This window comes from Phacochoerus africanus, chromosome 8 (genome assembly GCF_016906955.1).
Source record: "Phacochoerus africanus isolate WHEZ1 chromosome 8, ROS_Pafr_v1, whole genome shotgun sequence".
In the NCBI taxonomy this organism is placed as follows: Eukaryota; Metazoa; Chordata; class Mammalia; order Artiodactyla; family Suidae; genus Phacochoerus; species Phacochoerus africanus.
In genome coordinates, this window is record NC_062551.1 from 163,304,788 (window position 1) to 163,329,678 (window position 24,891).

The 24,891-nt window shown below is 58.0% G+C and overlaps 1 protein-coding gene across 1 annotated transcript in view; it reads left to right on the plus strand.

Annotated features, from left to right (window-relative positions):
* Nucleotides 1–24,891, plus strand: part of TRABD2B (TraB domain containing 2B) — a 213,977-nt gene that overhangs the window by 178,142 nt on the left and 10,944 nt on the right. The window contains exons 3-6 of the mRNA XM_047789156.1: nucleotides 2,026–2,172; nucleotides 8,592–8,766; nucleotides 19,557–19,647; nucleotides 22,647–22,916. Of these exons, the coding sequence (XP_047645112.1) occupies nucleotides 2,026–2,172; nucleotides 8,592–8,766; nucleotides 19,557–19,647; nucleotides 22,647–22,916 (683 nt within the window). The remainder of the gene's footprint in view (nucleotides 1–2,025; nucleotides 2,173–8,591; nucleotides 8,767–19,556; nucleotides 19,648–22,646; nucleotides 22,917–24,891) is intronic.

The window sequence follows — 24,891 nt, forward strand, 5'->3', positions numbered from 1 at the left end:
CAATTGTTTTTCCCTCTACATGTGCTAAATAACCCACTTAATGGTCACATTGCTCCCTTCCTGTTGGCCAGCAGAGTCTGGGATGCACAGTTTTGTGACGCTGGCGCCGGTCCCAGCCATGCACGATTGGACACAGCCCTTCCTCTTCTGGGCCTCAGTTTCCCCCTCCAAGAGGGGACATTTTATTTTTTTTCAATTGAGGTGTAGTTGATTTACAATATTGTGTTAGTTTTGGGTGCACAGCAAACTGATTCAGTTTTGTCTTTTCAGATTGTTTTCCCTTATAGGCTATTACGCGATATTGAATATTGTTCCCTGTGTTATACCGTGAACCCTTGCTGCGTATCTCTTTTATATATAGTAACGGGTATCTGTTAGTCCCATTCTACTAATTTATCCCTCCTTTGCTCCCTTTCCCCTTAAGTTTGTTTTCTGTGTCTACGAGTCTATTTCTATTTCGTATATAAATTAATTTGCATTTTTTTGGATTCCACGTAGAGGCGATATCATATAATATGTGTCTTTCTCTTTCTGATTTACCTCACTTAGTACGATAATGTCTAGTTGTATCCATGTTGCCGAAAAAGGCATTATGTCATTATTTTTTATGGCTGAGTAATAGTCCCTCATTTAAATGAACCACATCTTCTTTATCCATTCATCCATTGATTGACCTTTAGGTTGCTTCTGTGTCTTGGCTGTTTATAAATAGTACCCCCCTGAACATTAAGCTATACGTATCATTTTGACTTAGAATTTTCATTCTGGATAGATGCCCAGGCCTAGGATTCCTGGATCACATGGTACCTCTATTTTCAGCTTTTTAAGGAACCTCCGTACTGTTTTCCATAGTGGCTGCATCAATTTATATTCCCGCAAACAGTGCAGGAGGGTTCCCTTTTCGCCACACCTTCTCCAGCATTTCTTGTTCGTAGGCTGTATGATGATGGCCATTCTGACTGGTGTACGATGGTACCTCTTTGTGGTTTTGATTTGCTCAACACCTCTAATAGTTAGTGATGTTGAGCATCTTTTCATGTGCTCGTTGGCCATCTGTATGTCTTCCTTGGAGAAATGTCTATTTAGGTCTTCTGACCATTTTTTGATTTTTTTTTTTTTAAATATTGAGCTGTGTGAGATATGTGTATATTTTGGAAATTAACCCCTTGTCAGTCACGTTAAAATAGGACATTTGAGATCATGTCTCAGGGCCTCGTGCCTTGGGCTGGCCGTGTTCCATTAGAGCTGTGGTCCTCAAATGCCAGAAACAGTCGGACTGCTAAAGAAACCCCCAGGGAGCATGCTAAAAATGAATGTCCTGGGCTTCGCCGCAGAGGTTCCAATTGCAGAATCTCTGATATTTCTGTCCAGCCCTCCAAATGATCCTGATGCCTTGGTAGCTCTGGCTGGACACAGGTGTGTCCCCAGGGCCTGCCGCGGTGGCCCAGAACCCAGAGGGGATGGAGGAAACACGAGCTGAGTGGCAGCACAGACCCGAGTCGGGGCCCCAGCTCCCAAGGCCTCTGCCGGGTGAGGGTGGCTTCTGGAGAAGATGGCATGCAGCTTGGACCTTGACATCTAAGTGGGCTTTCTGGGTTTTTTGTTCCCTTGTTTGCTTTGCTTTGTTTGAGGGTACTTTGGATTCCAAAATGAATCTGTGCTCCTTCTAGAACTTTTCTAGGCGCAGGAGAAAGAACCAAAAGAAACTCTCACCCATCACTCCAAGCCCCAGGCACAGCGAGGGTTTTCACTTTGCCACGTTATTAGATGCAGCGGGGACCCGTGAGGGCAAAGGGCTGAGGGGCGAGCCAGCCCAGCGTGCTGAGAGGCCAGCCAGTGAGGACCCGGGGACATGGACTATTTGGGCAGTGCCAGAGGCGGCTGGGGCCCCCACACCTTCTCCCACACCCTGTTTCAGGGCCCAGTGCCCCAAAGTCGAGCAGAAGGAGGGCCGTCCTGGAGGGTCAGGGATCCTCAGCCAGGGTCCCGGAGCACAGCCCTGACTCCTCTCGTCCCTCCGCACAGGTGCTGTTTGCCCTGAACCAGACGCTGCTGCAGCACGAAAGCGTGCGGGCCGGGAGCCTGCAGGCGCCCTACACCACCGAGGACCTCATCAAGCACTACAACTGCGGGGACCTCAATGCCGTCATCTTCAACCATGACACGTCCCAGGTAGGCTCCCCTCCCCTGACCCTGGCACCTCCAGGGCACCCGTTCCACAGCCAGGCCCAGAGGAAGGTGTTTATTAGACGCCCACTGTGTGCCAGGCGCAGGTGCTCTTCTCTCCAGCCACGGTAAGCAGGAGCCGTTGGTACCTCTGCTCTGCAGATGGGGAAACTGAGGCTGTGTGAAGGGAGTGCAGCCCTGGAGCTTGGTGTCTGCAGCTCTTCGGCCCAGACCTGGAAGCTTAGCCTGTAAGAAGAGGGAGGCCTCGGCTGGGCTCTGTTCAGCCTTTGGGGAGATGACAGCCCAGAGTGCCTCAGAGCTTGGCCTTGCATCCGGCCCAGGGCGCTCTGCCTGGATCAGGGTCCTGGCGGGGAGATCACCCCCAGGCTGGCCAGAAAGGGGTGGGAGCCTGGGAGCTGAGCACGGCTCCGCCAGGCCTCCCTTAGCCCTGGGGGTAAATCCCAAGAGCTTCGCTGGCCGTCAAGGCCCGGATCCCGTCCCCCACGGACCTCCTCACAGAGCAGGTCCCCGCCCCACAGACCTCCCTCTGCTGACCTCTGCCGCTGAGAGCACTTCCACCACGCGCTGCCTCTCCCGCTCCTCTGCCTTCGTCAGGCTCCTCCCTCCCGGTTTCCTCCCAGCCGGCCATGGTCAAGGTCACCTCCCCTGAGAAACCACCCCCACGCCCTGGGTGGAGGACAGGCACCTCGAGGCCCCCCTCTGCTTTCTATGCCTGGTGTTTGATTATCCATCCATTCGAGGGACAGCAGAATGAGGAGGCCTCTTCCCTGCTCCGGACACCGCACTGGCTCCCCATTTCCTCAGGGTAAAGCCAGAGTCTCTGCGGAGGCCTTTCCCCACCCTCAGCCGCCTGTCCGCCACCTCCCCTCGCACGTGCCACTCCAGCTGCACGGGCCGCCCTGCTGACCCCTGAGCCACCCGCACAGCACACGTGGCCTTTGCACTGGCTGTTCCCTCCGCCAGGAAGGCCTCTCCACAGGTCTCACCATGGCTCACCCCTCGCTGACTTCAAGACGGAACTCAAAGACCGTCTCAGGGACAGGGAGGCCCCACCTTCCCCATCTAAGTTGCAGTCCGAGCCCTCCGCACCCCTGCCTTTTATTCTGCTCATGTTCCCCCACAGCCTTTATGCTGTGATTTGCTGATCTTGATTTACTGATCAGTGATTATTTATTGACTGTCCTTCCCCCACTGCATCATAAACGCCCCAAGGGCAGGGATTTGCATCCGTTTGATTCATTGCTTATTGGCTAGAGCAGTGCCGGGCATGGAGCAGGACTCAGTCAGTACTGGGTGAATGAAGGGAGTGGCTTGTGAATGCCCAGCAATGGAGGCGGGTGCAGCGGGCAGCCAGGGAGCTGCCCTTGTGGGGCTGATGGTCTCAGAGGAAAGAGGACATTCAACAAGCAATTGCTCCCAAGTGTGGTCCTTGCTACGAGGGAGAGGGGAGGATGCTTTTGAAGCCTGTGGCAGGAGCAGGAATTTGGGTGGGCTTGGGAGTAGGGCTGGGCGAGGGTGGGGAGAGAAGGAAAGATTCCCATAAGATAAGAGAAGAACCTGCATTGGCCACAGACAGAAGGCAAAAGAATGTTCTAGCAGAGGAAACCGTGTGAAGGAGCTGGAAGCGAGAGACTGCAGGAGGAGGGGTGAGAAGCATAGCCAGGGCGCCCCCCGACCCTGAGCTCCTCAAGAGCCCCCTCTGGTCCCGGGTCCAGCTCGGGGTGTGGTACAGAGCGAGTGTCAGTCAGCGAGGCCGCACAGGCAAGTGGAGGTGTGTGCTGTGCCTGGCGCAGCGCAGAGCGGGATGGAGGCAGGCTCAGAGGCTGGGATTCCAGGTGTTCTGGCTCTAGGTGGTAGAAGACAAAGGAAGAAGCCTGGCAGCACAAGGCTCACAGGTGGAGGCTGCTGAGCCCTGAGCAGCCAGGAAGCTATGTGGCCAAGGGCGACCAGGTCACTGCTGGGGATGGTCTGGCCATGACCTGGCCAGGCTGGAACAAGGGGTGTGCTGGACAGGGTCCTGGCCATGGAGGGCAGGACACCAAGCTGAAAGGGAAGAACAGGGTGGCCTTGGGTGATGACAGGCTCAGACTTTCTTTGAGCCTGTGTCCAGAAGCACTGATAGGTCCCCGACAGGTGAACTGCATCAGGGGACTCCTGGCAGTGCCTATGTTGGAAATGGGTAAGAGGGCACAGGTAGATCAGCCCACCCAGATTAGAACAGCAACCCAGGCTGCACCCAGGGGTGCACGGGAAGAGTCTAGCCCTCAAGGAAGAAGCTGGGCAGCCCTGCCGCAGACACAGATGAGCCTCGTGTCAGGGTAGCAAGGCTAAATCCAGTGCCCATGTGCTAACAGAGAACAGGTCTGTGGCCGGAGGCCTCGAAGGACACAGGGGCTGGAGGGGGGCAGTCACTGCCTGCAACTGGGCTAGGGGTGCTTCTGGGAGAAGGTGGCGTTAGTCCAGGTTTGCTGTAGAGTCTGCCAGGTGTGGACAAAGTCAGGGCTGGAGGGCAGAGCAAGCTGCCCCAGGGGGCGCGGGAAAGTGGGAGACAGACGAGGAATGATGTGCAAAGCAGAGACCAGACCAGTGGGAGTGAGGGGCTGACGCCCCGGGGTACTGAAGCCGAAGCCAGAGAGGGATGTGGTCGGAAAGACGCCTCTGGCCAATGTGCAGAGGCGGCTGGAGTGTCCTCTGGAGGCTGAGGCTGGCCAGATGCAGGGCCCGGCATGATGACACAGCAGGAGAGGAGCCAGGGACACCTCAGCCTTGGTCCGCTTTATCTCATCCCGCCCCACCATCCCGCCTTCAGAAGTGGCCGAGGCCGTGGCCTCCCGCCGCTCTCTGGCCACTAGCATGGTCACTGTCCCCCAGTCAGCAGGGTAACCCAAAGGCCCCTCCCTGGGAACCTTCTCTGAGTGCTCAGCCTGGACGAGGTGTAGTATAACCACATATATTTATCATCCAGACTCAGACGGTTTTGAGAGTGAAAGGTCAAATCTAATTGAGTCAGAGTACCTCCCTGGCCTGCAGCCGTCTACCCTAGCCAGCAACCTGGACGGTCCTAGACAAACCAAGATGCATGGTTCCCGTATTTGCTGCGCCTCCAGGCTCCCGCATCCCTCACCTTCCTCTGCAAGCACACATCCCGCAGCAGTCTGACCCCACTGGCGGTGAGCCTCACCCAGGGCCCAGGCAAGGGAACTCGGTGGCCTCTTAGCCAGACCCAGGGCTGGACCCACGGAAACTCTCAGAAGGAGTCTGTAGGATGGACAAGGAAAAGAGACAGGCTGAGGACATGGAGGCTGTGACATCAGCAGGCCTTTGACCACTAGACCTGACACAGCCCTGCCGGGGTCCAGGGAGCCCCCTCAGCCCCACTCCAGCTCTGCCTGGCCTATCTTCTCATCACTCCCTCTTGGCCCCGTCCCTCTAGGGCCCTGGGGAAGCGCTGTGTCCTCTAAAATGTTATCGTGCGTCCTGCACTTGAACTTGCCGCAGGAGATTTAAGACGCCCAACAAGTCTAATGATACCATTAATTTGCTTCCATGCAGCCGGCCTCATCTTTGGCCTGAAGCCAGGGCCTATCAGCATGAAATATGCAGAAAATGTCAGCCAGCTGCCGGGCAGCCCAGGAAACCAAGTGGCTCACGCAGCTTCTTTGTGGCTTTGACATTGAACTTTCTGGTTCTTGTGCTTGTTCATTTTTTTAAGCTCCCTAAGGAATGACAGGAGCTTCTCCTTCCACACATGCACACTTATGGTCAGGGAGCCGAGGAGAGAGGGCCAGACACATCACAGGCCCAGGGAGGAGGCCTCGGCCTGGACTCTCAGGAGGGGAGAGGGAGCAGAACGCTTTCTTCACAGCTCTCTGACAGTTCTGAAGTCCATCTCTCTGTCACCACCATCGCTGTCCCCTGTCCAAGGCCACCCTTTACTGTAGTCCCTGCCGTCATAGGGAAGAGGATGGGGCCAGCGCTGTCCTCCAGGCTAGCGGTATAAAAGCCATGTGTAGTCAAGGTAGTCTCTGCGCCATGCGCTGGGCTAAGCACTTTCCAAACCGATCTTGTTTAATTCCTGTCACAACACTTAGAACCCCCATATGACCAATTTGGAAACTGAGTCTCAGAGAGGCCAAGCTGGTCAGCGGCAAATGACGGCTTCCAACCCTAGTTGACCCAGCTGTCTGACTTTATGGCTCCCACTCACAACCTCTAGAGCTCCTGCCTATGAGCCCTTCCATGCATCCATGCACTTATCCATTGAAGGAATATTTATTTGTTGATACGACATCACCCTGCAGTCTCGTCTATACTCAAGAAGTGGAGACAAGCCTGTGAGAGCCATGTTTCCAGAAATAAACTTTCTGAGACACAGCCTCTCTTTGCTCTTCCTCCACTCGGAAGACTGCAGTGTTTCCTATAGTGGCATCGAGTCCAAGTGTGGCCTGTTTTGTTAGGGCTGCTAGGCATCAATCAGTTCCATGGTTGGAAGAGGGAGTCAGAATTCTATTCCTTCCTGTATCCATTTGCCAAATGGTCACCAAGCACCCACTTGGTGCCAAGCTTGATTGCACACTGGCAGAGCTGTTGCATACAGTTGCACAGGTTGTGCACTGTTCAAGTTTAGGATACAACAGTCCTATCATTCTCTTGTTCATCCCATAACAGTGTACAAGCCCTTTGTCTCTTACTCCAGAGAATGCACTGATCCTCGACCAGTTGATAGTACAGGCAGATGTCCCAGCCTCCCTAGGTCCCTCTAGGTTCAGCCTCTGTGGAGACTTCCATTTTCTTTAGAAAGAAGTGGCTCTAAAGCCATGTGACTGGGCTAAAACCTGCGGGAGATTAGCCTCCCCATGCTAGACACTCCATTCAGCTCGTCCACCAGTCAGCTCGGACTGTGTCCAGGGCTTGGGGCCTGGGTTGGTGAAGAGGAGATGGAAGGGGGGGACCCAGGTGAAAGACGTCCTTGGGAGCACAAGCTTGGCGGTTACAGTGACACTGGTGGTTGTGGGGAAAGAGGGAGTACTTTCTGACTCACAGCCTCAGTTTCCTCGCCACAGCGCTGGACACCTGGACCTGCCGTCCAGGTTAGGAAGGTGACACCTGGGAATAGAGGCAAACCCCTGGGAATGGAAGAACACAGAAGGGGGCAGGGTAGCCAGGAAGGACGACGCATCTTTATGTTCAAGCCTCCAGAAACCTGTCCTGGGCACCTACTTTGTGCCAGGCGTTGGGGGCCCAGGAATGACAAAGGCATGGTGTCTAAACTCGAGGTGCTCTCTGCCTGGTTCAAGAACACGTCAGAGGAGTTCCTGTCGTGGTGCAGTGGAAACAAACCCAACTAGTATCCGTGAGAAGGCGGGTTGGATCCCTGGCCTCACTCAGCGGGTTAAGGATCCGGCATTGCCGTGAGCTGTGGTGTAGGTCATAGACGTGGCTCGGGACCGATGTGGCTGTGGCTGTCGTGTAGGCCAGTGGCTGCAGCTCCAATTAGACCCCTAGCCTGGAACTTCCATATGCTGCCCCTGCGACCCTGAAGAACTTGTCAGAGAGGCTGGCCCAGGCCACGAGGCCGGGTGTGGACATGGGGCTGAGAGCTGGGAAATACGGATAGTTTCAAGCTAGGCTCTTGAACAAGCCATCATTATGGGAGGAAGCCTTGGTCCTATAGTTAGAGTTTTTAAGAAGGGATGGAGGGTTTGGGTTACGTCCTGGGGATGGGGAGATAGGAGGTGGCCAAGCAGGGGTGGTAGTCTATTGGCAAGACCAAAGGTTATGACCCCTCCCCTCATGTCTGTAGGGTGGGGTGGGCTGAACGTCATCCATGGCAGCACCCATCATCTCATGCAATCCCCTGCGACACCGCCAGCCCCATCTTCCAAATGAGGAAACCAGGACTCGGAAACATTAAGTAACCCAGCCAAAGTCACACAGCATCAGAACAGGGCTTGAAGCCTGGGTCAGCCTTTCTGCCACCCCCGGGCAGCTCCGCTGACCCTCCACCCCTGCCTGCTGGACCCAATTCCCTCTACGTGCCGGGCTTGGTTGCTACAGTGCCAACCTCCCGGGACCTCAGTGTCCGGAAGCTGAGGTTCAACAAGGCAGAGACACAGGAGGGTGCAGTGTCCATGGCTCTTGGCCTGGCTCTGCCATCCCGTTAGCTCTGTGACTCTGCACTTGTCTTTAACTCTTTGGCGCTTCTTTCTTTATTTGTCAAATTGGGATAACTACAGGCATCTCAAAGCGTTTTTTGGAGTAGACGAAAAACATGCAAAACACACAGCCCACTGTGCGGACCTGAGAAAGGTCGGGTGCCCGTCCCCCACTGGACTGTGGGTCCTCACTGGAAGCCCACCTTGCTCCAGAAGGAACTGAAGGCAGCCTCTGTCTTGCCTTTGCAGCTGCCCAACTTTATCAACACCACCCTCCCGCCGCACGAGCAGGTGACGGCCCAGGAGATTGACAGCTACTTCCGCCAGGAGCTCATCTACAAGAGGAATGAGCGGATGGGGAAGAGGGTGATGACGCTTCTGCAGGAGAACGAAGACAAGAGCTGCTTCTTTGCCTTCGGAGCAGGTTTGGGCCGCAGGGGCAGCGGCGGCGGGGGGGGGGGGGGGGGGCTTATTTGCAGAATCCTTCAGGGCTGGGGCGTTTCCTGGACCCTCTCCTGCCCTCTATGAAGTAGAGGGAAACGTTGAGGCCCAGAGTGAGCAGGGAAGACCATGTGACGTCCAGCACGGCTGGGATCCACAGCAGATCCAAACCCTTGATCTGCTCTCGGTCAGGGGTTCTTTTGTAACAGCCCCCTGGGCGAGGGCAGTGACCACGGCCGCAACCGGGATGACTGCTGTGGCCCCTTCCTGTCCCAGGAGGCCTTGTTGAGAGCCCAGGACTGAAGCCAGCTCCGTGGTCCAGCCCAGCCTTGGGCCCACCCCCCAGAGCCAAGGCCAAGACGGTGAGGGCCGTCTGGCCCAGAGGGGAGAAGGCGGCTCTGCCCCTCACAGCCTGGGCTCCAGACCCCAGCCCAGCCCTTTCCAGGCTTCATGGCCTTGGCTCAAGTCCCTCTTCTGTGAATGGGCAGTGATAGCGATACCTCTGGGATGACTTGAAAAGACCTACCAGATAGAATAGTTGCAGAGTTGAGTGCCACGTAGGGAACTCACAGTGGCAGCCACAGTTATCAGCATCATCACCGTGGTGACTGTTAGTACAAGTCTTATCAGCGCCATGTAGCCCATGAACTTGATGCTCCTTCTGGGACTCTGGGACGCCCAGATGCGCAGCTGCGGGGCTTGCGCAGCATCTCTCTCCCTGCTCCTCGCCTCTCTCTTTCCTGCTTCTTCTGCCTCGTTCTTTCTTCCTTTCTCCATGACTGTCTCTGCGGATGACAGGGCTCTTCGTCTTGGGACCAAGACACTGCATTTACCTCCTTTGTCAGCTGTTGCTCTGGAGATACGATGACAAACATCGGGGCTCGTGTTTTTGCAACCTGGGCGGTCCTGACATCCCATCATCACCGCTTCCTAACCCTCCAGCAGCATTTGCTTCAATCACTCTCTGATTCCTTGGGAAGAGCATGGAGCTAAGAGCCCTCCAGGGCCTGGAAATCCCTCCGCATGGGCCTGCTGCCACCTGCCCCCAGACAGGAAGCAGAGGCCCAGGCAGAAAGCAGGATTCAAAGAATGAAAAGCCAGGCTGTGTGAGCACCGGGGACAGAGGTCCTGTAGCTGTTAGCCCAAGCGCCCGTACATCCAGCCTCCAGGCCATGCCAGCCTCTCTCGTGCCCCAGCGGAAGTGCCACAGACTCACAATCAGAAACACACCTGTGGGGCTGGGACACAGACGGCAATTCGAGGTCAAGACCAGGCTTGAGAGAGGGAGTAGAAGCCCAACACAGCAAACACCAGTTAACGTTTACAAATGCGTACCAGCAGCAACTGCCTTGGAGTGTGGGCACCATCCTGCTTGAAAAACACCCGTGTCCATCAGCTCCTGCGACTTTCTCATCCTCAATGCCTCTGGCGGGGAGACAGGACAGTATTTGTTATTCCATTTGGCAGATGGGTCAATCGAGGTGCAGATGGGAAGTGAGAGGATCTTAGAACTGCGGTGAAACAATGGGCCACACCGACAAGGCTATCCTTCCCGATGGCCTATCTCCCTAAAAAAGCCACCCAGCTGCCACTTGGGCCCTCTGTCCCCTGAGAATGCCCAACCCCTCTCCTGCCTGGGCCTTCCATGACCTCCTGGCATCCCATAGGCCTGCAGGATTTCCCGATCACAGCCTTGCTCATGCTGAGAACATTTATCATCTCCTGGTCTAGGAGGGAGGGTAAGTCAGAGAAGGCTTCCTGGAGGAGGTGACAACCAGTTGAAATCTCCTGATGCGTGTCCAGCTGCCTTCCCCTTCCTCTCCTCATCCCCACCTTCCTCCGGGCAAGACCCATACCCACTACTTCCCCACCTGGTTCTCTGCTCAGGGGCCTCAGGAGTAGAAGCCCCTCAGAGCCTAGCGCTGAGCACAGAAGAGCAGCTCTGGCCCACGCAGGGCCCCAGTGACCTCAGACACAAGGAACCCAGCAAACAGCACATGCCCAGTTACTTTCTCTCCCCTCCCCCGCTTGCCCAGCAAACGCCCAGAGCCTGCTAGGCTCCCCATGTTGGAACACGAGGCCACAGCATCCGGAAGTGTTTCAGAGTTTCCAATGTGTTTCAAAGGGCTCCGCCACCCCGCATGTACACATCTGGCAGCTGGCACGCCCACTCTGGGCTGCGATCCTTGGCCGGAGTCACCCTTCCTGTTTTAGCCCTGAACAGCCAGCCAGCCAGAGGAATGTCCCATCTGCTCCTTTGTCCCTAACTGCAGCCAGCCCTGCCCTCTGGGACGGGGGCGAATCGAGACAAGCAGGGGATCCACATTCCCCGGCTGGCCTCTGTCCATGAGCCCGGGGGTCCGGCACAGCAGCCACGGACAGAGCTGGGCAGTGGGGGCGAGGGAGAGTGTGTCCTCCATGAGAGCATGGTCTTGGAGCCAGGCTGCCCCTGGGAGGAAGCCAGCACCTCTCCAAAGGACAGAGCCCCACAGACCAGGTACTGGGCTTGTCCCAGCCCTCAGAGTCTCTCTACCAGGAGCCTGGCGTCAGTGGGGGCATGTGTGCCGCTCAGGCCTGGTGCAGCGCCATCACCTGATAAGCATGAGCTCTCACGTCGTCGGCGTGACTTCAGAGCCCACAGTCCTCCAAGAACAGGACTCCCACCCAGGGGACGGGGCAGAAGTGCTCCATGGCCTCTGAGGACCCAGCTGGGACCTTGCAGGTAGACCCCCAAGGCCAGTCTCAGCTCCAAGAGACAGCGAGGCTCTGGAGTGGCGGGCCCCTGCCCGTGTGTTTGTCCAGCAGGACGCGCTCCTGGGATGCTGGGTGCTGGCCTTCCAGGAAAGGCGCCTCTGGATGTTGTGAAGAGCGGTGACCGTGACCGCTGGGCCCCGCCCCCTGCCGTTCACCAAAGCTGCCACAGGCTCCGTCTCTGGGCCTCTCCCCCGCGCCTCGTGCGGACATCCAGCCACCCCACACAGTCATTGCCTGAGTCTGGGGTGGTGTCGGACCCCAGGAGGGAGAGGCACCATGTCTGCCCTGTGTCAGGGTCCCCCGGGCCTGGCACAAGCCTGACATGTTGGACCCCAGTGAAGGCTCACGGAGGAAACACTGGGGCTTCAGGTCCTTAGAGTGCAAATTCGACAAAACCCCCAGGGCTTACGTCCACCCGTGGGGCCAGGGTGGGGCCCAAGGAGGAGGCTCCCTGACCTTGGGACAAGACAGTGATGGAGAAATGATAGAGAGAGGATCCAGTCCAAGGAAAAGAAAAACAAACCCTGTGGATTTCAGAAGAGCCGAGAGGGCTGCTCAGCGGGACAGGCCTGGTAAGGGGTGGGGGGAGGCATAGGCCTAAGAGGAGGTACACAACTTGGGGATGTCTGAGCAACTGTCAGGCAGGTGTCAGAGGCCCAGAAGCAGCTCTGGTCCTGGAGGGAGCTTGCCCTGCACCCAGGGAGCATGGCCTCAGCTTCAGCCTCTTTGTGCAGACACACTCTGAGCCGTGTGTGGGCTTCAGGAAAGCCCAGCTCTGCCCCCTTTCTGCCTGCGTGGCCCTGGCACGTTCCGCTGCCCTTCACAGGATTACTGTGAGGTCAAGTGAGAAAATCAAACTGGTGGGTACCATCTAAATGTCGGACAGATGGCGGGTTGCTTTTCTTGGTCTTGTACCCATCTTGGCATCATAAACAGCAGAGCTGAGCTGGCCAGCTGAAGTCTCTTTCACTTGTGATATTCTGAGTTCTAGAAGCCTCCAGAGAGAAGCAGACAGTACAGGGAGCAGAGCTGGGCTCCTCCCAGGCATGCTCTGCTCATCGGAGGGCGACAGGGTCCCCCCTGCGCAGGCCTGACAAGCACGCGGGGATCCTCTGCTTACACACCTCTGGGGATGGGGCACTCACTCCTTACAGAGCTGGTCGGTTGCCTGGAAGAGTGTTGTCTGAGCCCAGCTGAAACCTGGGTCTTGTCCTGCCTGGATCCAGAATCCCAGGGCTTTCCCCTTGCCCAGCCCTCATAATCCCCCCCACCCCCACCCCGCACAGTGTATCCCACACTAGAACTAGCGGTGGCCCGCATACCCCACACCTTTCCCCTCTGTGCCCGCCACTTGCTACACCCTCTCGGAAGGTCCTCTCCCTTCTCCCGACTCCCCCGAGACTGAGTTCCTCGGCTATGTCCTGTCCCTTCCCCATCAGCCCCGCAGCCCCTCCCTCACTGCATGGCTCGGGCTGCCCTGTAATTGTTGGCGTGCCCGTCTCTCTTTCACACTGTGATGTCCTCCAGGGTACAAAGCTGGGTACAGGGGAGACGCCGCCTCAGCGCTTGCTGAGCCGAAAAGGCCCCAGTCCACCTCGCGTGGCCGGAAGAGCGGGAGAGAGAAGCTCAACTCAGCCGGCTTCCCAGGCGGACCCTCCTTGGGCTCTTGGAAGCCCCAAGGGACCCCCAGTTGTCCATCCATCCCCCGGTCCATCCGTCCAGCCCTCCTGCCGCACTTCCTCGGGAAAACAAACACCGCTGTTGCTTGACGTCGGGCGGCTGATCCTGGCAGCTAGATTAACACTTGAAAGTTTCCCTTGCATTAATTTCAGACGGAACATAAATACGGGCTTGGACTCTTCTTCCAGGAAGAGAAACCTGGAAACCCATCGGACTCACTGGAGAGAAAACATGTGTGCTGGCCGAGGGGGCCCGGGTTACTTTGCAGCCTTCGTGGGAACATCTGGTTCTCCCCTCCTCCCCTCTGCCGGGCCCCCCAACTCTGTCTTGAAATTATCCTCTTAATTGGTGTATTATTCATGCTGAATGCTCACGCCTTCCTTTCCAATCCAGTGAGTCCTGGAAGGGACATGTGTTTCGGACACTTCCCTGCTCCCAAAACATGGACTCGGGACCCCCTGCAGCCGCCGGCCCTTCAGAGCGGGGGTTCGGGCCACGCGGAGAACCGGGACGCCTCTGGATGGGAGCCCGAGCTTCGCCTTTTACCGGCTGCGTGACCTTGAGCGAGTCTCAGCCCTTCACTGCCCTCGGCTCCCTCATCTGCAGACCTGTAGGTCCTGGAAAGGCTGCGGCGACAATGCCATGAAAAAGCCTTTGAAAAATATCGTGCTCCTGGGACACTCACCAAAAAGAAGTGTGTGTTGAGTTTATCAAATGATGGACTCCCAGAGGCAGCAGGCCCCGTGGGTACTTGTGGGAAAACTGAGACTCAGAGAGGGGAAGGACGCTGCCTGAGGTCACACAGCCGGCTGGCCGTTGAGCCAGGTTTTCTGTCCCAACCTTGGGACAGAATTCTTAGCCCTGTCCTGCCCTGCCTTTGGAGGACAAATGTCGGGGGGAAAGTGGGGGCCCCGGCTGACAGGTAGGGACTCGCCCCACCCTCTGCTCCGCTCACTGAGCCTCACGCTCTGCCACAGGCCTGCCGGGGCCTGAAGAAGGGACGCCTTGGTCTCCGCACTCAAGCATGGTGGAGCTGTGCCCACTCTGAGCAGGACACCTTCCCGCCTGCATGAGGTGCCCTTCAAGTGGCGCTCTGCCTGGGGGGTCAGGGGACACAGCCGCCAAACCCGCCCCCTATTTGTTAACCCTCTCATCCTCACCCAGGCCCTGCCCCTCCCCTTGCCTGTCCTCCCTGTAGCTCTGTTTGAATCCACCCATGCTGGGAGTGCTGCCTCCGTGGGCCCTCCTCCAGGAAGCCTTCCCTGATGTCCACAGCGTAGCAGCCCCTCCGCCACTGGGCCCTTTGTCTCCGAGTCTGTGTTCTCTTTCCCCTCTCTCACCTCCCTTCTGGATCTCCATCTGTGTCCCTCTGCCCTGCCCTGGTCTTTTTCTAGCTCATTCTCTCTGCCCTGGTGGCCTCTCCTTTTCCCGCTCCCCCTACTGCTGTCTCTGTGTCTGTTAGAGCTGGTCTCCCAGCCACTCTTGCCTCTGCGTCTCTCTCTGTGTCCTCAGGATCTGGAGCTCTCCCCTCCCTGTCTGTCTCTGGGTGTCTCTCCTCCCTGCCTCTCCCTTGGTCCTTCTCCCGCTCGTTGTCTCTGTGGCTCTGGGCGCCCCGCCCCCACAGCCCCCCCTTGCCTCCTCTCTGTGTCCACGCAGTCTCAGCAGATGAAATGGGACACACCTTCCTGCAGAGAGCTGGCCAGGGAGCAGCTGTTGGTGCTGGAAGGAGCTGCTGAGTGGTCTCCAGGAGACCCCAGGAGCCTGGGCAAGCCACGTAGGCTAAGCCCCAGCACCGAGGGGCCCCTTTGGAAACTTTCCACACCTTCCCTGCAGGTTCCAGGATGGGTGTGGTGCCTGTTTCAGGATTTGTGACCTTGGAGGCAAGCCCAAGCCCCTGTCTGCCAGCCCCTGGGGACAGCGTGCACTGGGCCCTGATTCCGGGGCTGCTGTGAGGGCCAAGCTCCTGGGGTTGGTGGAATCTGCAGGAGCATATCACCAAGGGGCTGAGCTGGGGCTATGGGGGCGGGGGGGGGTCCATGATCTCAGGTCTCCTGGGGATAAGATGAGATCATGGAAAGGCTATAGAGAAGCAGATTCTGTCATTCATTCACTCGGCAAACATTCACGAAGCCACCACCGTGTGCCAGATTTGGACTTAGCCCTGAGGACGAGGGTGAACTAGGGGTGGCCCCTGCCCTCAAAAAGCTCTCAGTTGCCCTTCAAGTGGCTTGTTGGGAACACGTTCTGAAGAGGCAGCTCTAGGGTTTGGGAGCTCATTCCAACCACAGTGAGGAGGGTGAACAGGAGACAGAAGGAGGATGCTGTCGGCAGCCGTTCAGGCAGAAGGCGACAGTGACCTGGGCCAGGCTCGGGTGTGCTTAAGAGGACTCAGGAGACTGACTGGATGAGGAGAGAGAAGGAAGAGCGAAGACAGGCCAGGCTGACTTGGCTGGAGGAGCTTGGCTGAGACATGTCCCAGGAGTGGGGGGTCCCGGGGGCTGTTCAGGAAAGATGCCCAGGAGGCTGCCGCACAGATGGGTCTGAGCCAGGACAGAAGGTCCCGAGCGGTCAGCACTGTGTGCCAGCTGAAAGCACGAGAGTGGATGACCTGTCCACGGACTGTGAACAGACTGAGAAGAGAAGAAGGTTCTGGGGAGTTCCCGTCGTGGCACAGCGGAAACGAATGAGGTTGCAGGTTCCATCCTTGGCCTGGCTCAGGGGGTTAAGGATCCAGCGTTGCCATGAGCTGTGGTGTAGGTCACAGACACAGCTCGGATCCTGCGTTGCTGCGGCTCTGGTGTAGGCCGACCGTTACAGCTCCGATTCGAGCCCTAGCCTGGGAACCTCCATAAGCCACGGGTGAGGCTCTAAGGAGACAAAAGACAAAAAAAAAAAGAAAGAAAGAAAGAAAAGAAGGTTCTGGACAGGGTTCCCGGGGGATAGAGCAACCCAACAGGAGGCCAGTTGGTCAGGGAGCAGTAAGAGAAGCACCAAGAAATCAGAACAGGACGGTACCCTGGGGTCTTGTGAAATCAAGTCCCAAAGAGGGCGCGGAGGGGTGGCCATGGGACCAGGGCTCAGGAGGAAGGGGCTGCCCTGTGCAGTCCTGGCCTCTGGGGGCACGGAGGTCATGGCCCATGTGGCTTAGAGAAGGAGGGGACGGGAATTTGAAAAAAATCACGGCCGTTTGCTTTCTGCTTCTCCGAGTATCTCAAGTCTTCTGTTTAGGGTCTTAAAATGCACCATGAGGGCCTGAGACCTCTGAGGCCGAGGGAACAGATGGGGTGCAGAGCAGACCCTGACACGCTGCCAGGCAGTGCTCAGGATCCAGCCAGCATCCTGCAAGGCCTGGACCCCTCCGAAGTCCCCTCCTCCACCAGCTCCAAGGGTGCTCCTTTTATTTATTTGTTTATTGTATTGTAGGGTATTTTTTTGGTCACGCCCTCTGCATGCAAAACTTCCTGGGCCAGGGATCAAACTCTCGCCACAGCCATGGCAACACCAGATCCTTAACCAGCTGAGCCACCGGGGAACGCCAGGAATGCTCCCTTTAGAGTGGCCACCCGGCCGTCAGTAAATATTCGTGCTGCTCCAGTGCAGCCTGAGGTGGCCCGTTTTCCTTGCAGCTCTCAAAGTCCTCTGTGTGGGCCACTGCTGGGTCTGAAGCCCTTATGTTCACACGGGTCTCCATGGAGGCAGGAAAGGAATTGCCTTTGCTGCCAGGAGTGGATTCCAAGAGCTGCTGGCAGGGAGTTCCTGCAGCCTGTGCACCCAGGCCACCACGCCCGGTCCCCCTTCCAGCTGGACCAAGCTCAAAGGCAGGCGAGAAAAGGGTTGACTCTGTGGCCCCAGCCAGGGTCTGGCTTAGCCCATCCCTCAGAGGGCACGCCAGCCTTTGCCAAGGGACCGTCACTCCTCCTGCCTCATTAGGACTTTACAGCCTCCGCCGAGGAGGCAGCCTCAGGGATCCAAGCCCATTTGACACAGGGAAACCGAGGCTGGCAGCAGGGAGCGGGTTGCTCAGGATCACGCACGGGACACTCAGCCTTGGCAGAAGCCTGGGTCTTCCTCCTCTCCAGCACGGGGTCAGGGCCGGAGATGCGGCGCTTTGTCCACTTGTCTTCTGCAGTTGGCTTCCCGGGTGAGCGTCACCGACCCATTTGTGCACGAGCCGTTCCCCCGCCGGAATGCCCTCAGTGGCCCCGCTGGCGCATCCTCCCCTCGGGAACTCCGATCCCATCCCTCAACCAGCAGGGCCACCTCCAGGAAGGCTGCCCGCCCCCAGGGTGGGTGAGAGGCCTCCTGGTCTCCGCCAAACACCTCCTGAGCTTCCTTCAGCATAGTCCTTACCCGGATCAAAAGACCTGATTCTCAAGACTGCGAGCGCCTGGAACAGACCCCTGCTCTGTCCACACTCACTCAGCAGATAAATGTAATGCACGGGGGGAGGGAAGGGAGGCAGGAGCGGGAGCACACAGTTCCGCAAATGTTCCCGGAGTCAGACAAACACCTTCGCCACAAATGCAGCCCAATCCCTCCCTGTATAGAGAGATGCGGAGAGCATCCGGGCCTAACGGGCTTGCCCAGCATCTCAGAGAGGGTGTGGTGGGTTCTAGTCCAAGTTCCACATTCCCAGACCTGTTGATCTTTCACAGTGACCCAGAGGTGGGATGTCAGGGGCTGTGGGAGGCCGCCAAGAGAGAGGTTGTTGGATGGGGGACTTGCCGGGGAGTCTTCTTTGTTTTCGGTTTTTTTTTTTTTTTTTTGTCTGCACCCACAGCACAAGGAAGTTCCCAGGCCCAAGATGGAGCCCATGCTACAACGGTGACATGAGCCACAGCAGGGACAACACCAGGTCCTTAACCGGCTGAGCTGCCAGGGAACTCCAGGGGGAGTCTTAAAACCAGCACAGAGGTGCGCAGGGCCCGCCAGCTGGCAGAGGGCTGCGGGCTTCACCCCCCTGCTCCTGCTGCCGTGCCAGCACATCCTCTCTTCCTCGCCGCCAGCGCCTCGCCGCTCCCCACCAGCTCGTCCACCTTCTGGGCTCCTCAGACTTCCCTGGGGCTGTCAACATGCTGACCTTCCGGCTTCCCACCTGTCACCACCCGCCACAGGCAATTAAAATAATAGCACAGGGATTCCCCGCCAGGTTCTGGGATGAATGATGAGCGGGAGGGGAGCGAACGGTCCGTGGCAGCGGGGCTGTGGGGCAGACACGCGGCTGGAGGGCACAGGGGCCACCACCGCTCTGCCCATGTTGAACAAACAGTGGGGCTGCGGCGAGCCAGGAGGAGGGACTCACTTGGGGCTGACTGCCAGCAGTGTCTGCCCCTCGGGGTCTCCCTGACCGCAGCCGGGGAGAGCCTCCACTGTGTTCTCAGACCTCAAGCCTGCATCCCGCCAGCAGGCCATGCCCGGTCTCAGCTGGGGCTGTGGACTGAATGATTCGTGGCTGTATTCTCAGGGTCTAGCAAGTGCGTCATGAATATTTGTTGGAGGAAGGGTTAATGGGTAGAGGGTGAGAGGGAGACCCGCCCCTCCCCGCACACACACAGCAAGGCCACCCTGGCAGCACTCAGTTCTGTGCTTGTACCTCCGCTATGCTGCGGCCACTGCCTGCCGGTCCCTGAAACCAGTGCGGTTCTGTTACTTTCTCCTTTCCCAGAAGCTTACACCTCAGTGAGTCTTCAGGGGCTGTCCAGGGCCTGGGTCATCGTTCATGGGCCATAAATGTTGGATGGATGGTGAACAAATGAATCCTCAGTCCCAGATCCAGCCAACACGCACTGAGCATGCGTGGGGCAGGGGCCACGCAGTCTCCACCCACGGAGCCTGGTGAGGAGACAGACGTGAACACACAGAACCGCATCCTGTGTGAAGGGAGGGAGCCTAGAGTTGCTGGGGGAACTGACGAAGATGAGCCATAGACCTGTTGAGGCTTGAGGGCCTCCTGGAGGAGGTGTTCTCAGAGCTGAGCTTTGTGTGACGGCCCGAGGCTGTCCCTGCCTGGACGGTCAGGGCCTGGGGTCGGTTTGATGGTGTGGGGCACAGTGCACAGCATGACAGCCACTGTCCCCTGAGTCCTCACAACAACTCTCAAGCCTGCTAGTACAATCATTCCCACTTTACAGATGGGGAAACTGAGGCCCAGGGCAGGACAACCAATGAGCAGCAGAGCCAGGATTTGGACCCAGGCAGGGTGGCACTGGCATATGCCCCAGCTGTACTGCCTTTCGGGGCATCTGGCCCTTGATGTTGGTGTAGGTGGCTGGCCGGAGGCTCTCCTCCAAGCTGGTGAGCTGGCATGTGGCTGAGCCCCCTTCACGTCTTGTGTTCCAGGTCACTTTCTGGGCAACAACACAGTCATTGACGTTCTTCGGCAGGCAGGGCTAGAGGTGGAGCACACACCCGCGGGGCAGACCATCCACAGGTGAGCAGCCGGGGCACCTGGGGGTGTGGGACTCACTGGCCCGAGGCTGCGCGTCTGGGACCATGCCCAACCGCATCCTCCATGGCAGGCCATACCTGCCTTCCTGCCCAGGCCTGCGGGGGAGAGTCGGGAAGGAGCCTCGGGTGGGCGCCCGGGGCAGTGGAGGTGTGGATGGAGGGGCAGGAAGCCTCGAGAGATATTCAGGATCTCAGGGCTGTGGTGGAGCATGGGGTGCAAGGGCTCTGAAGGACTCCCGGTTGCTTTCTGGAGGAGCCAGGATGGGGTCCAGGCCCTGCATAGAGACGGGGCCACGGGGAGGAAGAGCAGTGGCCAGGCCTCCTCCCTGTGCCCCAGCCCCGCCCACACCTGTCCTCGCCTTTCTCTGACCACACCTCCTCCGCTGCTGCCCCTGGGCCGTGTCCCTCTCCCCTGATTTTCCTGCCAAGGCACACCCATGCCCCCCAAAGAGCAATAGAGTGGCTGTCATCTCTTCCAGGGGGGGTTCCTGCCCCCCCCACACACACACGGCTGGAAGCTGCCCAAGGTCAGGGGCCAGCTGGCTCCGACCTGTGGTCCATGCTGCCAGCACGAAGTGGGGCGGGCATGTGCTGGGCCACCCTGGAAGACAATGACGGAACCCTCCAGCCGGGGGTTCCACGTGCAGGAGCCTTCCTCCCAGGCACTCTGCCAGGATGTGATGTTGGCCCCTATCCTTGCTGTTGTAAAACTCAGAGTCTAAAAGGAACTCGAAGCGTCATCACTAATGTTTGTTGATTGCTCCCTGTGCTCGGCTCTAAGCGCTCTTAACTCATTAAATCCCCACAACAACCCCACGCAACAGGAACCATGATTGTCACCACCTTAAAATGGAGGAGGAACCTGAGGCCCAGACAGGCGAAGCCACTTGCAGAAGGACACACAGCTCAAGTCGATGGCCGTCTGGCTCTAGGGCCTCACTAAGGTCCCCCCACAACCTGCACACCCTCGGGAGCTGGGGGCGGGACTCGAGGGTGGAAGGGCTCAGAAAGGACAGCAGCCTTGCTCCCCCCTCTGCAGAGGTCAGGCCTGGGGTCCCCCCGGGCGTTGAGCCTCTGGCCTCCCAGCTCCAAGCCAGTGCCCTCACGGTCGCCACGGCCCTGCTGGAGGAACTTCTAAACAAGCCCGCCTCACGCTCCTGCCTTCTGACCTTCTGAGTCCACCCTACCGGGCTGTCTTCCCGGACATTCGAGCCCAGCACACATCAGTTTGTCCTGGGCCAGGGGTAGGCATGTGTTTGAGGGGCGAAGGACCCAAAGTAGCCTTGGGGACAAGGGCTTCCTCAAGCTTCCCTCTCAGTCCCCAGGACCTTCACCTCAAAGCTCGTTGTGTCTGTCTGGACAGGGTGGGGGACGAGCAGGCCAGCAAGACCGCCTGGGCTCTTATCCATCTCAGAACCCAGACCTTAGAAGAGGAACACACATCGCCCCCCCCCCCCCCCCCCGCACTCCCACTCTCCCCCCAGGCTCTGCTCTCAACCGGAGTCTCCGTTTGCAGGCTGAAATCCTGCGGGGGCAGGGGGGATGCAGAGGAGCCCCCAACAATAAAAGCCATCATCGGTCACAGGTGCTTCCTGGATCCATCTTTTTGTCTGCCTGCTTTGAATTATCTCCTCAGCAGCTGCAGCATCTCCTGGACACTGAGAGTCTGGGGTTGCCATGGGGGCTGGGGGAGGACAGGCTGAGCGGACGGTCTTCTGTCCTTTGAGGAGAGAGCGGCCCCTCACCCCGTTGTGCCCAGGGGAGTGAAGTCAGGGGACAGGCTCCCTCGGGCACCTCCTCGCCTTTCCAGCTCCCGGAACTATGGCCAACATTTCCCCAGGCTCAGAAGTCCCCAGAAGGACGGGAGAGGAGCGGAGGGTGTTCCCAGGCTGGGGCGTCTGTGCATCACTGTATACACACTCCCAGTCTCACGTCAGGGCCGGCTACAGCCAGCCCCGTCTGCTCCCAGGCGACATTAAAGCGAGGCTAGGTATGTGCCAGGCACTGTGCGAAGACCTCATCTCATGCATCCTTGTGACACAACCCTTTGAATCGAGCAGTATGAACTCCCATTTACCGCCACCTGCTGCTCGGATGCTTGGGTCACTGCCCTTGGTCATACAGCCAGGAAGGTGCCAAGCCAGGATGCGAACCGTGTCTGCCTAACTCCAGCTTGAGCTCTAAGCTGCTCAGCACCGCCCTGCCTCCGCTCTGCACCCAGAGGCCGCTCAGGAGACCCCGTGTTGCACCCGCATGTGGATGGTTGAGAATATGCGGCAACAACGTTCACTTTGCACACTTAAGAATGTTGGTTTCTAAAATGTCTCAAGTGCTGCCTTTGCCAGGCACTGTTCTGAGCCCTTTACCTGTGGTAACTCACGAGATCTTCACATGCAGCCATGAGGTACCCGCTGTACCATCCCCATTTTCCAGAGCAGGAGACTGAGGCCCAGCACAGTGACGTTGGGGGATTCTCCTCCAGTCCCTCAGCCAGAGCTTATTGCATGAACGAGACCCTGACCAAGACCAGATACTCCCCCAGAGACCCGCCCAGGGCTCCCTCCCTCACCTCCTAAGAGTCTGGGCTCAGACGTCACCAGTAGGGACCAGACCGCCTCGCTGCCCAGCCTCCCACCCCCCACGCCTATGTCCTCCCTCCTGCCTCAGCTTTCTATTTACCTTGGCACTGATCGCCATCTGTCATCCTGCCTGTCTTCCTCTCCATCCTCCGATTCCGAGTGTCAGCTCGGAGAGGGCAGGGTGCTGTCTGCTTCAGTCGCTGATAATGCCCACCCCCCAGAAAGTGCCTGAATGCTATTGAATCAAAGCGCTAGCTCTCAACACCAGGCGATGGTTTTCCTGGGGGTGGGAGGCTCTCAGCCAGGGGACCCAGGTATCTTCTCCTGCCGCGACCACCTTCCTTGTCACCTGTGAATAACACGCTGCACCGGGCCCGCCTCACGTGCTGTTGTCCCTTTCCAGCCCTGTGGCCCAGAGCTCAGCATCTCCACCTGCAAGGACCTCGGCGAGCCCCACCGCAGCGACCCCAGCTGCCGCCGTCCCCCCCGCACCCTCACCGACCCCCACCGCCCCACCTGAAGAGGAAGACCCGGCCCTCTCCCCACACCTCCTGCTTCCTGACAGCCTCAGCCAGCTGGAGGAGTTCGGGAGGCAGAAGAAGTGGCACAAGAGGCAGAACAAACACCAGCGGCCTCGGCAGTTCAACGACCTCTGGGTCCGCATCGAGGACAGGTGAGCTGGGAGGGCCGGGGCTGCGGGCGGCCGGCCCCTCTCCTGTCTGCCTCCCTCAGACCAGCCAGGGCCAGGCACCCTCTCTTATCCCCAGGCCCCGCGCTAAGGGAGCATGGCAGGTGGGCCTGGACCAGAAACCGGCTTGTCCTCATTGACCAAGATACTCTGGTTCATCTTTCAGTGTTTATTGCTTTTTTTTTTTTTTTGATTTTTTTTTTAGGGTTGCATCATGGCATATGGAAGTTCCCAGGCTAGGGGTTGAACTGGAGCTGTAGCTGCCAGCCTACGCCACAGCCACAGCAGCACCGGATCCTTAACCCACTGACCGAGGCCAGGGATCAAACCCGCATCCTCACGGATACTAGTTGGGTTTGTTACCACTGAGTCACAGTGGGAACTCCTCTTTCAGGGTTTATAGAACACGCTCTCATTTGACTTTTCATTTTTATTCTCAAAACGAGAGCAAAAACATTTTCCCCGACTTCAACATGAGGGAATAGATGCTTCCTTCCGGTGCGGTGGGCAAAAGTCTGCTTTGCCCTTCGCTTTCCTGGATGCGCCCGGGGTGCAGAGCTGGCTGCATTTATTCCACGGGCCAGAAGGTGAAAGTAGGAGCAAGTGGACTGGGCCAGCTGCGTCGGAAGCCTGCGAGCTCCCTGCGCCCTGAGGGTTTGAGCAGCTAGCGCCCTGGCAGGAGGCTGCAGGAGGCACCTGCTGTGCGGGAGGGAGGTGGCAGATCATGATCACAGGCTCATCTCGGGAGGTGATGGGAAAATCTTGTTGGAAACGGGCAGGTGCGGAAGTCATCCTGCTACACCAATACCTTCCTGTCCTCTGCCTGTGTGTCTCCCTGCCCTTGGCCTGTCACCAAAAGCTCCTGTGGCCAAGATGCTGTCTTCCACCCTCTGCCTGCAGCCTCGGCACATAGCGCTCTCCCTAGATCCCACTCTCAGGTGGAAATCTCCACATCTGGGGACGCATGTCACCAGAGTCCCTGGGCTGTCCCAGGGACTGACCATCAGCGAAGGTCAGAGTCCTGCCTGCGGTAGCAGCTCAGCCCTAGACACTGCACCCCAGCACCGGGCCGCTGGAGACCCTGCGTCTCCACCTGGACCCAAAAGAGCATCCTCTGAGAGGTCCCTCAGCATCCTGGAAAGACTCACCCTGGGTACTTGCGAAATAACATCCCAGGCCCCACTCTGGACCTTGTGTATCAGAACGTGCAGCGAGGGGGCCTGGGAAGTCGCGTGCTGAACGTGCCCCGGGAGTCTTCTGAGCAGCCTTGCGAAACACAGACCCAACTCTGTGTCTCCAGGGGCCCGGGGCAGGGGCTTGTCCAGCGTGATGCAGGGATCCCCTTTCCAACCCTCCCTCAGCCAGGTCTCTGAGTCATCGAGAAGAAGGTGATATAGTCCCATCTCCTGTCTCAAGGGGCAAGGTTTAAGCTGTCTTAAAAAGCTTAAAAAGGAGTTCCCATCGTGGCTCAGTGGTTAATGAATCCGACTAGGATCCATGAGATTGCGGGTTCAATCCCTGGCCTTGCTCAGTGGGTTAAGGATCTGGCATTGCCATGAGCTGTGGTGTAGGTCGCAGATGTGGCGCAGATCCCGCTTGGATCTCCGATTGACTCCTAGCCTGGGAACCTCCGTATGCCGCGGGAGCAGCCCAAGAAAATGGCAAAAAGACAAAAAAAAAAAAGCTTAAAAAGCAAGTCCCAAGTCTTGCTTTTTAAGGGCCTGTGTTGGCTTCAAGGCGCCTGAGTTGGGTTATCAGGACACGTGTTGCCGTGAGGCCCTCGGCGCAGCCTGCCCAAGGCAGAGCCATTGCTGGGGCCATATTGGCCTTGACACATTTGGCTCACGTGCCTGGCATGAGCCACCCCTTCAAATCGGGAGCAGGGGCACAGTTACCAAGAGCCACTTCCCAGCCCCCGGGGGCTTGTGGGCTGCCAGGGAGGCGCTGGCAGCCCATGAAG